Below are 14,366 nucleotides of genomic sequence, written 5' to 3'. Positions count from 1 at the left end.
CTTATAAATTGTCAGTGTTTCTGGTTTTTTCATATATATATTTAGAATTAATTATTTTCTTCTAAATGCTCTTTTAGTCGCATCCCCAAGTATTAGCATGATTCATGTTAAAAGTCAGTTCAAGTATTTTCTAATGTCCCTTTTGTTTTCTTCTTTGACCAATGAGTTATTTAGAAGTGGGTTTCAAAACAAAAGATTTTTAAAGGTTTTGAAATCAGTATAAAAAGTAATTAAATTATGATGCTGAAATTTTTTTTAGCTTTGAGATTTACTTTACAGCTTAGTACATAATCAGTTTTCATCAGTGTCCCACAAATGCTTAAAAAGAATGTTTATTCTTCATTTGCTAGGCGTAAAGTCACTTATGTTTAGATTAAGCTTGTTTTTTATGGAGTTCAAGTTTTACTGTGTGTGTGGGTTTTTTTGTTTTTTGGTCTCCTTTTATATAATTTACAGAAGAATATTAAAATATATTACTGTGGGGCTGGGCACAGTTGCTCACACCTGTAATCCCAGCACTTTGGGAGGCCAAGGTGGGAGGATTTCTTGAAGCCATTAGGTCAGCCTGGGCAACATAGTGAGATCCCATCTCTACAAAAAGTTTAAAAATTAGCCAAGTGCAATAATAGCATGTAACTGTAGTCCCAGCTACTCAGGAGGCTAAGGCAGGAGGATCACTTGAGTGCAGGAGTTTGAGGATACATCCTTGAGTTTTTTTACTTTATCTGTTTCTATGTACAGCATACAAGTTTTAAATTTTGAATTGTTGGCCAGGCACAGTAGCTTATACCTGCAATCCCAGTGCTTTGGGAAACTGTGGAGGGAGGATCACTTGAGGCCAAGAGGTCGAGACCAGCCTGGGAACATAGCAAGACCCTGGCTCTACAAAATTAGCTGGGCATAGTTGTGTGTGCCTGTAGTCCCAGCTACTCAGGAGGCTGAGATGGGAGAATCGCTTGAGCCCAGGAGTTTGAGGGTACAGTGAGCTATGCACTCCGGCCTGAGCAACAGAGCAAGACCCTGTCTTTAAAAACAAATCTCACTGTGATGGTGGATATGTCCTTTTTCCTTGCAGTTTTTTTTTATTTATCTATTTGTATGTACAGCATATAAATTTTGAATCATTGGCCAGGCACAGTGGCTTATGCCTGTAATCCTAGCACTTTAGGAGACTGAGGCAAGAGGGTCACTTGGGGCCAGGAGGTTGAGAGAAGCCTGGTCAACATAGTAAGACCCATGTCTACAAAAAAAAAAATTAATTTTTAAAAAATAAATTTTGAATTGTTGTATTCTGAATTGAACCACTTATATTATCTCTTTCTCTAGTAATTTTTTGGACTCTAAAATATATTCTCTTTGATATTAATATAGGTACCTTATTTGGGGTAGTTTTTGCTTGGTTTTCTTTTTTTATCCTTTAACTTTCTGTTTTCTCTGTCTCTGTAAATTAGATATGTCTCTTATAAATAGCATTTAATTCATCCTGACAATCTGATTTTTTAAAAAATAACTGGAGAGTAATTCATTTACATTTATTGCGGTTACTGGTAAGTTTGCTCTCTTATGTTTTCTCTTATTTCTCTTTCAAGTTTTCTTTTGAGTTGAATAAATTTATTTTTCATTTTATTATTTTCTTCCTGGTTTGGGAGTTATATATTAATTACTACTTTTAGTAAATACCTTTGAAATTTTAACATTCATGCCCAACCTAGTAAAGATTTGTACCCTCATCCTGAACAATACAAGGATTTTTAAATCAGTGTTCTTTATGCTTATGCTATTGCTATTTATAATTTTAGTGCCATCTTATTTATTTGTTTGATAATTCTATAAATTCACTGTTTCCGTCACTGAATGTTTTCAGTGTGTAGATTTATTTTCTTGTTTATTACTATTCCTTATTGCATCTTGATCCTTCCATCAAGTAAAATTTCTCTTCTTCCAAAAATACATGCTTGAAAAACTTCTGTGGTAAGAATGTATGGAAGGTAAACTCAGTTTTTGCCCTTCTAAGAATGTTATTTTGGCCTCTATCATCTTCAAATTTTGTTGGCTAGACAATTCTAGACTGGCAGTTATTTTCTTTCTGTACTTTGAAGATATTATTCTACTTTCTTCTGGCTGCTTTTTCTGTCTCCTGTTGATTGTTTCCTAGAATTTGAATGTATACGTTCCATGTTGAACTCAATTTGTGAGCTTCCTCCTATTTCTAATGCTGGGGATTTGTTGTGGTTGGAATTTCTTGTAACCTGCATCCAATCTGGAAATTTTTTGTGGATTCACAATTAATACATTTCTCCCTTCCACCCAGAGCCACTAACCCAAGAGAGAAACATTTGTTTCCTGTCTGCTTTTGTAGGACAGATTTTTTTTTTCCTAGTTGTGTGACCTTTTCTCTGAGAGTGAAGCCTTTGCTGAGTTTTAGCTTTAAGCAGAGGTTTCTGCAGTCTTACTTCCACCTTACAAAGGCCCAAGGCTTTATGGTCCATTCCTCTGAGTGCAGCAGCCTGTGAAAACAGTAGCTCTAGGCCATTGGTGTTCAGTTGAAATTCCCAGGGCTGTCAGCTTAAGCACTTGCTAGCTTCCTGATCTTGTTTTGTTTCTAATCTCAGAGTATTTCTTAGTTTCTTGCAAGCTCATCAGTTTTTAAGAGGTATCATGTGTGAGTGCATATAAATTTTTACACATATATGAGAGGATTTATTTTGTTGTTTACAAGAATTTTTTGGGGATCTCTAAGTCTCTTCTTTGCCTTTTAATGGAAACGTTCTCTTGCCATTTTTTTAATCAAAAAATCACATTTTGTTTCTCCTGTGACTTCTTCCTGTAGGTGAGCAGTAGGTCATCCAGTCCCAGTGTCAGAATGATTACTACCTCAGGACCAACCTCAGAAAAGCCAACTCGAAGTCATCCATGGACCCCTGATGATTCCACAGGTGACCAGTCTGTTTCTTCATACTTAGGAAATTGAATCAGTCATGTTTATGTTCATTTTCATTTGGCCATGTCATTACTCTAATGTTTACAAAGGCAGGCATTATACTGTTGTTTAGATTTTTATATTAAATAAACTATTTAGCAATACATGTTAAAATACCATTTTGAATACAGAGACGGGGACTGCCTTGCCTTCTATATTTTTTTTTATCCAGATACTAAACATGTATTTTAAAGATTGTCTGGGCCAGGCGCGGTGGCTCATGCTTGTAATCCCAGCACTTTGGGAGGCCGAGGCGGGCGGATCACGAGGTCAGGAGATCGAGACCACAGTAAAGCCCCGTCTCTACTAAAAATACAAAAAATTAGCCGGGCGTGGTGGCGGGCGCCTGTAGTCCCAGCTACTCGGAGAGGCTGAGGCAGGAGAATGGCGTGAACCCGGGAGGCGGAGCTTGCAGTGAGCCGAGATTGCGCCACTGCACTCCAGCCTGAGCGACAGAGTGAGACTCCGTCTCAAAAAAAAAAAAAAAAAAAAAAAAAAAAAGATTGTCTGTTTGGGGTTTTTTTCCAGTTGCAAAGCATATTGAATTCTTGGTACTTATCCTGTGATTTCCCTACTAGATTCATCCTACTAGATGATAGTGTAAAGTCATCATTTTTTCAGTAACCAAAATTGGAGAATGTTAAAAATCATCCTCATCATCTTCATCTCAATCTTTTAAGGACACAAGATGTCACGTACCTTAAGTTGAAAAAAATTCTGACCATTGAACTTTTGAATTGTTTTTAACTGATAAAAGATACCATTTTCAGTTATACAAATATTCTATTAGACCTTTAGAAACCTGTGAAGAGTTATTAAAGCTCCCCAACATGAATAACTAACTGGTCACAATATTAGTATTAATGTCTACCCACCTAAAGGTAGTGATGACATCATTTCATTATGGGCAAACAGGAAATGATGTGCTATAATAGAATTAACTTTTCCCTAACTTTAAGAGAATACGTTGATAAGTGCTTTTAAGTGTACTTTTGAAATTTTTTATTTATATGATATTAAGTCATGAAGGGAAAGATGATCTCTTAGCCCTTGGAAAATTAAAGCATTTGATATTGTATATAAGATCGACTATGTTATTAATAGTAACAATTAGATTGAAGTTTAAAAGCCAGCCTTCTATCTTTACAAACTAAAATACAACTCAAGTATTTATAGTTATCTGATGTGGTTTGGTCAAGTTTATAATTTAATTTAAAAAATTAACTGGGTGCTTTTTCTCTGTGTCATATAAGAGAGCCAACTATGTTTAGCCAGGGTGTAAGTTTAAATTTAGTGGTGGCAAAAACTCCTGTTTCACCCCTAGCACAGCCCAACCTAGGACTCTCCAGAGCATTCACCACTACATAGCACATGTGTAGAATTCATTATAGACTTGCTTGTCCCCAGTGATAGACAGGGAAATGCTCTTGCCCAATTTTATTATTAACATTCAGGTGATAGCAGCTCTTTTTGATTTCTGAACCCCCTGGCAAGGGAGTACGCTCTCTGACATTACAGCATTTGCCCGGGTCTGGTACTCAACTCAGCAGAGCCTCCTGTCTTCAGTCTACACTAATCTGTATATGCCAGTCAATAGTGTGGCAGACTGTGACTTCATGGGGGTAAAATAAAAAATGTTTAAGGCTCTCTCTCACATAACCGCTACATTTCTCCTTCATATGTTGCTTCTACCTTCCAACTCCTGTCCCATTGTTTTCTTTTTCTGTACCTAGAAACACCACAAAATACCAATTGCTAGAAATAATTTGCAATATCAGCTGAATTTTGTCTTTGCCTTGAAATATATTGCAAATGTGTGGCTATAATTTTGAATACATTTTAGGCCAGGCGCGGTGGCTCACGCCTGTAATCCCAACACTTTGAGAGGCCGAGGCGGGCGGATCACGAGGTCAGGAGATCGAGACCATCCTGGCTAACACGGTGAAACCCCGTCTCTACTAAAAAAATACAAAAAATTAGCCGGGCGAGGTGGCGGGCGCCTGTAGTCCCAGCTACGCGGGGGGCTGAGGCAGGAGAATGGCGTGAACCCCGGGGGGCGGAGCCTGCAGTGAGCCGAGATCGCGCCACCGCACTCCAGCCTGGGTGAAAGAGCAAGACTCTGTCTCAAAAAAAAAAAAAATTTTTTTTGAATACATTTTAAAAATGGATGCTCTGGTTTAAGTTTATAATTAATTCAGCTTTGCAGTATTTCTAAGAAAAATATTGGTAACCAAGCTAAGAGAATAAATTAGGGAACAGATAGGTAAAGTCTTTTTCTTTGAAGGCCCACTGACCAAGGAAAAAATTAAGAGTGTAAACATAAGTTAAAGCGACCTAATTAAATTTTTTTAATTTGAGAGGTTTTTGTATATTTTCAGAGAAAGCTAAAGAGCATAAAAATTTAATAATCATAGCCGTTAATGAGTGCTCTTCAGTTCCTATTTATAATATAATGGGTATTTAAAAAGACACACATACTGAGAGAATCTAGTGAGAGATATCTAGACGCAGTAGAGGGAGCTGCAGAGGGGGAAGCTCACTGAAGAATTTTCACCTGTGCTTAGTACTTTGCAAAGATGTATTAATATAAAGTATAAGGCATGGCCCCTTCCTTGCAGTCTGGTTAGAGTTATAATACTGACACATTAAAAATAAACTTAGACTATATAATAACTTACTAAATTTATAGTACAAGCTGAGTGTTTTGATAGTTGTAAGAGAAATCAATTAAACAAGACCTGGCATAGTCTCTGACCTTTTCATAAAATGATGAGACTTTTTTTAGTCATAAAGCAGAAAGGAGAAGGCAACATTTCACTGAAGGGAATGCATACTCAAACAATATGAGATAGTAACAAGTGTTGTGTTTGAGGGGTCAGAAAAGAGAGTTTGCCTAATTTAACCAAACCGACTTCAGCCTTGACATTCAGGAGAAGCAATTAGATTTGATTAGCAATTGAAACACACACACACACACACACACACACACCCCGCAAAAAACTTTCATTAAATAATCTTCCGATCTTTGACTAATTATTGCTAGTAGAGACTGGAAGTTCAATTTCAATTTAGTTTAAAAGTGAAAAAGTGAAATCCCACTTCCTTGTTTTAGAGAGAAGATGAAATTCAATGAAGGACTTTAAGTTCCCCACCATAGAAGGGCTTTAATTATTTGAATAACACAATCCTTGGACTTTTTTCCCACTCCCAGAATACCATGCAACATTGATGTATTATACTTAATTCTAAAATACATATCAGATACAGGGTGCTGATATAATGAGATATATAATGTATCAGTGATTTAAGAAAGAATAATAGGAATGGAAATCTTAAATTGAAACTTTTTCAAGACACTTAAATTTTTCTAGTAAATCAGGAGGAAATCAGTCATTTTTAATCAGTTTTAGTTTTGTGGAAAGCAGTGTTTACGTGGGAGCATAGTTTGAAACTACTGTTGGGGTGGGAGGAGAGTTAGTCAGAGAAATAACAAATTAAGTATATTTCTTGTTTAGCCACTTCAGAAAAACACACATTTATGTTAGTACTGTGTATGAGCTTTAAGGGTAAGTGCCTTAAGTCTCTACTGTTTTTCTGTATTGCCCTCCAATATTTAATAAACATTACTTTTTTAATATGAAATTCATACTATACTATTTTAAATTGTTCTTTCTAATTCTCCATTTATTCTGAATAATAATGATAACTACTGTCGTGTGTTGAGTGCTTAATATACACCAGCATTCCATGGTGTTTCTCACATGCATTGTCTCATTTGGTCTGATTTTGCTAATTAGCTTTTGGAGTTTCTTACGAGCACATTCTCATTGGCTTTAAAAAAAAAAAAAAAAAGCAAAAAAAAAAAAACACCTGGAATATCAGTTAACAATAAATTAGAAGATTACTGAGCCAGCAACCCTTCTTGAGTTTTTCTGGATTGCATACAGTGCGTGTGCTGTCATCCTGACTTGCCTTTATCCACACCACTCCTTCAAGGAGTTATTCGTCAGAAAAAGGCTGAACAGCTCACTCATTTAGCTCATTTTTTCTCTACTAACAGTGGGAAAGCAACTACTTCTGAAGTAGAAAAGTCTGTATTGCTTCAGAGTTATTCTGCTTACTTCTGTAACTATTCTACATAACCATTAAAGTTGAGAAGAGACTGTCCCACGCATCTCATTCAAGTTGTATGGCAGTTTTACCTCTTTTGAAATATAAACAAAAGCATTCTATTCAAATAATTGTATAAAATTGACTGGGTGTTTGAATTAATCAACTTAACTGTTTTCGGCATGACATTGAGCCACAGGTTTCAACCTCATTTTGGTTCCTTACTGTTCATACACTCTCATCACCAACATCTCGTTTTCTGCAGTGATTCTTACTGCGAAGGGCAGGTTGAGTGGTGGGGGTCACATTATAATCTATATAAATTGAAAATGATCCGCTGGAAGAGAATTTGTCTCTGCTTTCTCCCTTTCCCTGTTAGGGAACATTGATATTAGCAGAGTTGACATAGCCTTCTATAAAATAAACTTAGCATGATACAGAAAAGAGAAGGGGGCTTTGATTAAATAGGGTCAATTAAGACTGAATTTAAAATATAAATATCTCATATCACTGTTTTTGTTTTTAATTAACTAAGCTTAGAAGCTCTAATATATTGTGTTCTATTCAGTTTATAGCCAACTTAAATTATAGGTATGAGAATATGATTGCATTCTAATATATGATAATTGAATATCCTTTTTTTAACCTTTAGAATTCAGAAATAGACTCTCCCATTACCAATAGCCATAACTTTTAATTTACATATTATTTACTTTAGAGAAAAAAAGCATTTCATTCATGCTTTCTTGCTGTTCGTTTATAATTATTTGTGACAGAAAATGAATAAAATACATGCTTGAATTACAGATACCAATGGATCAGATAACTCCATCCCAATGGCTTATCTTACACTGGATCACCAACTACAGGTAAAGAAGTACTTTCTTATTGAAAGTTGACTTTTTTCTTCTTAGAGAGTTTAAGCTGACAATTGTGTTGCTACCTGTCATTGTATAGTCCTTAATTTATCCTTTTAGTTGGCCTCCTTAAACTTTCTAGAATCAAATCAAAATAATTCTCTTGGTTAAGTTAATCAAACTTTAAATTGGCAGAATCATATTCTTATCTTTTCAGTCATCTTAAAATCCTCCAGTATCTTTCTTTAGTACTGTTAAGCATTACATTTTCACTCTTTAATTTTAGTGCATTAAAACAAAACTCATAAGCTTATTTCCACTTAATACATTTGTGATACATTCTCATGTTCATAGTGACTGGAAATGTAAATAATATACTTCAGTGCCTCCTCATGAGTATGAGGGCTATAAACATCATTTAGTTTGATCCTGTTTGCAACCTGAAATGTCATACCAGAGACTACAACTCCAACAGTCGTGGTTCTCTGTAACAGACTGTTAAAACAGCAAGAGTAAATTTAAATGCTGAGTTAACTCTGACAAAAGGACACTGAGATTTTCTAGGGCATGGTTTAACACTTACTTTTAAAAGATCATTGCTTTAGTGCTCTAAAAATATATCACAGTCTCTGTCTTAACTCTCATCTTAGCTAGATATTGAAATTTGATTTAATTATGTTTTAACATTCCTGATTATTTTCAGCCTCTAGCACCGTGCCCAAACTCCAAAGAATCTATGGCAGTGTTTGAACAGCATTGTAAAATGGCACAAGAATATATGAAAGTTCAAACAGAAATTGCATTGTTATTACAGAGAAAGTAAGTTATTTTTATGAATAAAAATAAAAATACATTAGTATTTTGAGTTTAAAATATGATAAGGTGCAATGAAAACGTAGTTTTTAGAATTAGTCATTAAGTATACTTTCAACTTGTTTAAGCTTTTAGCACCCTTTTACTAAAAATTTTTTATGCAAAACTCAGTCTTTTTGACTATATCATATTAGTGCTATGGAAAATAAACTGGTGCTCTATACCCATTGTTTTGTGTTCTCAGAGCTGTTTAGATTTATTATTATAAGATTTATTGTTTTCTTGTACATAGACAAAATAATTTGATTTACTAACATTCAGTTGTGCCTTATCTTAGAAACATTTTTGTAGAAAACATTTTTTCCAGGTGTATGTTTAGAATTGGATTACTTATTAAAAGACTGTATTTCATAACTGAGTGTTTTTCTGAGGAGTTATAGAAACTGCCCTCCTCCCTTTTTAAAGAAACCCAGTCTAATTTCCTCACTACTAAATTCACAGTTCTTAAATATGTATGTATCTTCAGTTTTCTTAAGCATGACCTTCATGAAATTTTATACTTAGGAAACAATTATTGGTCGTAACTAAAATGAAGTGTTAAGGAAAAAATTTTGGCAACTTTATATATGTATGATAATAGGATTCCCTTCATTAATTTTAATCTAAATAAATGAAAGTTGTTTTCTGAATTTGTGAAAAGCTTTCTGTATGTACTTCAAAAAAAAGAGAGAAAAAATTGTTTTATCACAATTTATTGATACAGTGATTTAAATGGAACCAACCCGGTATTTGAAAGGTAAGCCTAAACAGGAAATTAAATACTACAGTCTGGAAATCATAGAAGTAATTATCGAACTGCTGGCACTTTATGTTGAAAAAGCTTGATTTCTTATTTCACGTATTTAACCTATACTTTTGCCATACTTTAATCATTTGAAAGAAGAATTCTATGCTGGAAAAAACAAATGGTGGATTAGGGTGTTGGCTGTGAAAACTATGACAGTTTTAATCAATTTTAAATACTTTCAGAAGTAGTATTAGGTAGTTATTTTACTTGAGGACTTTTTATTAATTATTCATTTATATCCAGTAACCTCACTTTAGGAAATGCTAAAGATGCATCTTTTTCGGGAATACTTAATAGTTCCCAAATAAAAAGGACTTAAATAAGTTTATCAGACTATAAAAGAATGAGGGCCTTTCCTGAAAATGCTTGCAAATATAAGTGTTTTAAAATAAGTGGTACTTTGTCATTTTTCTCACTGCTTTAAAATGGGAAAAAGCTTTAAATTGGATAGCATTTATTTTAATTAGATTGCAAATTTTCTATTAGCTTACCACTCTCTACTACAGTTAAGTAGGATTGTGACTTCAGAATGTGAATGAGTATAAAAGTAGAATGTGAAGGACAAAAACTTCATGATATTTTCCCATAGCCAGATAGAACCCTTCCCACCCTTTTTTCATCCTTCCTACACAAAAAGAGGATAGAAAATGAAATTTTCTGAAACTTTTATTTTACCATTTTATCTGCTTCACTAGTTATCCAAGTACAGTTACTTAATAAAAGGATTATGATATTTGTATGATTACACTAGAAGTAGATGAGAGTTCCACCCCAGCCCATAATTATATTTGATTAGTGTACCTAAGATGCAAAATGATAAACCAAGAATAAAAATTCTCATTAATTGAGCTTCCACCATCAGCTAGTTAAGGTATGAATTTTTCCATCATGTGTAATATTATGTGGTATTTGTTTGTAGGCAAGAACTAGTTGCAGAACTGGACCAGGATGAAAAGGACCAGCAAAATACATCTCGCCTGGTACAGGAACATAAAAAGCTTTTAGATGAAAACAAAAGTCTTTCTACTTACTACCAGCAATGCAAAAAACAACTAGAGGTCATCAGAAGTCAGCAGCAGAAACGACAAGGCACTTCATGATTCTCTGGGACCGTTACATTTTGAAATATGCAAAGAAAGACTTTTTTTTTAAGGAAAGGGAAACCTTATAATGACAATTCATGAGTGTTAGCTTTTTGGCGTGTTCTGAATGCCAACTGCCTATATTTGCTGCATTTGTTTCATTGTTTATTTTCCTTTACTCATGGTGGACATACAATTTTACTGTTTCATTGCATAACATGGTAGCATCTGTGACTTGAATGAGCAGCACTTTGCAACTTCAAAACAGGTGCAGTGAACTGTGGCTGTATATGCATGCTCATTGTGTGAAGGCTAGCCTAACAGAGCAGGAGGTATCAAACTAGCTGCTATGTGCAAACATCGTCCATTTTTTCATATTAGAGGTGGAACCTCAAGAATGACTTTATTCTTGTATCTCATCTCAAAATATTAATAATTTTTTCCCAAAAGATTATATATACCAAGTTAAAGACAGGGTATTATAAATTTAGAGTGGTTGGTGGTATATTACGGAAATACGGAACCTTTAGGGATAGTTCTGTGTAAGGGCTTTGATGCCAGCATCCTTGGATCAGTACTGAACTCAGTTCCATCCGTAAAATATGTAAAGGTAAGTGGCAGCTGCTCTATTTAATGGAAGCAGTTTTACCGGATTTTGTTAGACTAAAATTTGATTGTGATACATTGAACAAAATGGAACTCTTTTTTTTTTAAGGAGTAAAGATTTTTAATTCTGTGATTGTGTGTATGTGTGTTGAAACTGTAAAGCTTTTATGACTCTAATATTAATCTCTTAAATGAAATTAAAAGGCAAAAGAACATGATTGAGCTTAAATGATCATTTCTTCCTGCAGTGATTCTTGGATTGTTTTCTCATGTATTTGGAAAAAAAAAAATGAAGAAAAATAATGGAAAATGGAAGTAATTACTCCAGCTAAAAAAGGCTTGGGCTTAGATTTCTTTTTATGATACCAAATGAGAAATAAACCAGGCAAATCAGAAGGAAGTTAAAGAAGTAAATATAAATTCAACAAGTATCCTAATTATCCTGGATATTGGAATATTTGATTTTCCTTACAATCCCATTCTAGAATGCCTGCCGCCTTTCAACACTTTTAAGAGAATTTCAACACTTATAGAGTATTTATATTATTAACAGTAATTTTGCTACCAAAACCTTCAGAATAACTTTAATAATAAAATGACATTGAAATAATAGACTATACAAACTCTATATTTTTTCAGTTGGTGTTAAAATAAGTCACATTTTGATACCAATACAAGATGTCTTTTTTAAATAAGGATGTCGTCAATCTGATTTTTATAGCATTAATGTTTTAAGAAGAAAAAGTTCAAAATGAAAGCATTAATTGCTGTGATTATTAGAATTCTATCATGACTGTATTGTAGTTTTTGCTCTATTCCAGATAAGCAAGATCTAAGAAGTTATCAAAACTATTCTTTAAAATGCTAAAGCAGGTAACTTTTTCTTCCATTATTTTTTCCTCCTACTGCTGAGTTTTATAATGAATTCCTTGTGTATACAAGCAATACAGGTGAAGGACAGTTTGTACTAAACTGTTATTTTTAGCTTCTTCAAAAGCTATTTTAGAAAGCTTCCTGGAAATAAATGTCTTCTATCATTTAATTTAAATAAAAGGAGTGTTATTGTTCTCAAATTTGATTACCTAGCTGAAACAGATATTGGGTTCAGCATAGTAATAGTAAAATAAAATTGGCAGAGAAAATAACTGTAGACTAGGATAAAGCATGACTCCTCCATAGCATTGTTGCTTGTATGTACATCTGTCACTCCACTGAAAGGGACCTAGTCACTTTAAAGAGGCCTTTTATCTCAGAGCACGAGATATCCAAGCGTGAATGCTAAGGCTTGATGTTTCCATTAGGATTTAGCATTCGAGATTTCAGATTTTATTTATAGTCATTGATGTGTTTTGCTGTATCATAACACATTTAAAGGGAAATTTTATTATGGTTTTTACATGTAGTCATTTCATAAAAATATCCAAATAGGTAAATGGAAGAAAATAGTAGATTTTAGTCGTGGTACCAAATGCAAGAGGCTGTTGAACAGTTGCTTGTTTGTTTACAGTAAGTTCCTTGGGATTTTCAGTACTGTAGTTGCCCTGGACATTGAGTACAGTTCAGCCTTACTCTGTTTTTAAGTAGTTGTGTTGTCAATTTCATGCTTTTAAGTCCTGATGATCCCTGGAGATGGGAGAAAAAGATACCCAGGGATAATTAAATCCACAGCCAGTTTCATCAGTGTCCTCATCCATCAAACCTGCAAATAAAAATGTTAACAAGGAGCCAAACTTATTCGTTCTGGTTTTATAATTTATTTTGACTATTTTTTGGGGTGGAAATTGCAAACAGCCAAGCAAGTGGCTGGAATGCCCCAGTCTAAGAAATTCAAAAACAATCACTGAGTAAGCCCTAATTACATTTGACTCTTGCCTCCAGGGAAAGCAAGCAAGCTTTTCTCTAATCTAGAGGGAAGTATTCGTGAGCAATAAAAATCACTTTTTTGAGTTGAATAATAATCAGTTAAGAATATTTACCATATAGCAACACAACATACAAAGATTTGTTAAAAGTTGTTTACAAATGTTTGACTATTTTTGCTGAAGTATTTTAGAGTATTGAATGTCTTCTCTCTTCAAGTTTCTTTCATGTTCCTAATTTCAGCTCCTGTAGCCAGAGATCACAGGTCTTCCCTGTGAAACTTTGGTTTCTTTCTATAAATGTGTGTGGTTTTCAGCGCTCAACTCCTGTCTTCAAATGGTAGTAAGTTCTACTTCTACTTCTGTCATTCAGAACATTTTATGTCAAATGATGTAATGCAGAAATCCTTGTGCATATTTGTAACTGAAGGAAGCTTTTTAGATTTATTTTTGTTTTTAATAAAATTCAGATTCCTATTCTAAACTGGTATATAAAAGTGGTGAATGACTTGTATCAGCAAATGAGCTGCGAAGTGTTCTGCTTTAGCACCATGTTTACCTTACATAGAACCTAGTAAAAACTGAAATGTCACTTTTGTACGATAATCATAGTTTTTAAGAGGCTGGGTAATTGGCCAGTTAACACATCATCTCTTGCATTTCAAAATTTTGTGTTAAATGGAGCTCTTCACAATTTCATTGTATGAAGCACAACACATCATACATTGCTAAGTGATTCTTCTCATCAGAAAGCCTATTTCTTAGAGCATTTCTAAGTTAAATTAGGTGTTTCATTCATTTTTCAACCTGCTGGCTTTCCAACCTAAACACATGCACACATTCTTATAAACTCTACCTTCATTTTAGTAAATCCATCCATTCATTTGCTCATTCTTTTAATAAATATTTGTTTATCATATATTATAAACTGCACTGCTGTTACCAATACCAAGTTACATGTCCATTTCAGTCACACAGTAGTTAGATGGTATTCCCATCTTACAGATAGGAAAATAGGCTCCTAAAGGTTAAGACTTCTGCCTGAGTCTGCTTTTCCATCATTATCTGTTTCAGGCAGAATCTCATGCATGGGGACACTGTGGCCACTATTAGTCCATGATGCAAAGAAGAGCATAGGAAAAATCTTAGATTGATTGGCAAACAAAGGAATAGAACAAGATAACTTAGAACTAGAAGATGCAGGGGCTTTGT

General features: G+C 34.2%; 1 protein-coding gene across 5 annotated transcripts in view; it reads left to right on the top strand.

Annotated features, from left to right (window-relative positions):
* MAP3K7 (mitogen-activated protein kinase kinase kinase 7) overlaps positions 1-13,644 on the top strand; it is a 74,519-nt gene extending 60,875 nt beyond the window's left edge. For 2 of the 5 annotated variants that reach the window (XM_003258343.4, XM_003258342.4), the window contains 4 exons: positions 2,831-2,936; positions 7,898-7,959; positions 8,651-8,766; positions 10,527-13,638. In XM_003258343.4, coding sequence (XP_003258391.1) covers positions 2,831-2,936; positions 7,898-7,959; positions 8,651-8,766; positions 10,527-10,707 — 465 coding nt within the window. In that variant the 3' untranslated portion in view covers positions 10,708-13,638. Of the gene's footprint in view, positions 1-2,830; positions 2,937-7,897; positions 7,960-8,650; positions 8,767-10,526 lie in introns of all 5 variants that reach the window. The other 3 variants (XR_004029327.1, XR_004029326.1, XR_004029325.1) reach the window with 3 other exon arrangements.
* The last annotated feature ends 722 nt before the right edge of the window (positions 13,645-14,366 follow it).

This window comes from Nomascus leucogenys, chromosome 3, assembly GCF_006542625.1.
Source record: "Nomascus leucogenys isolate Asia chromosome 3, Asia_NLE_v1, whole genome shotgun sequence".
NCBI lineage: Eukaryota > Metazoa > Chordata > Mammalia > Primates > Hylobatidae > Nomascus > Nomascus leucogenys.
This window is presented reverse-complemented; position numbering and strand designations above follow the sequence as displayed.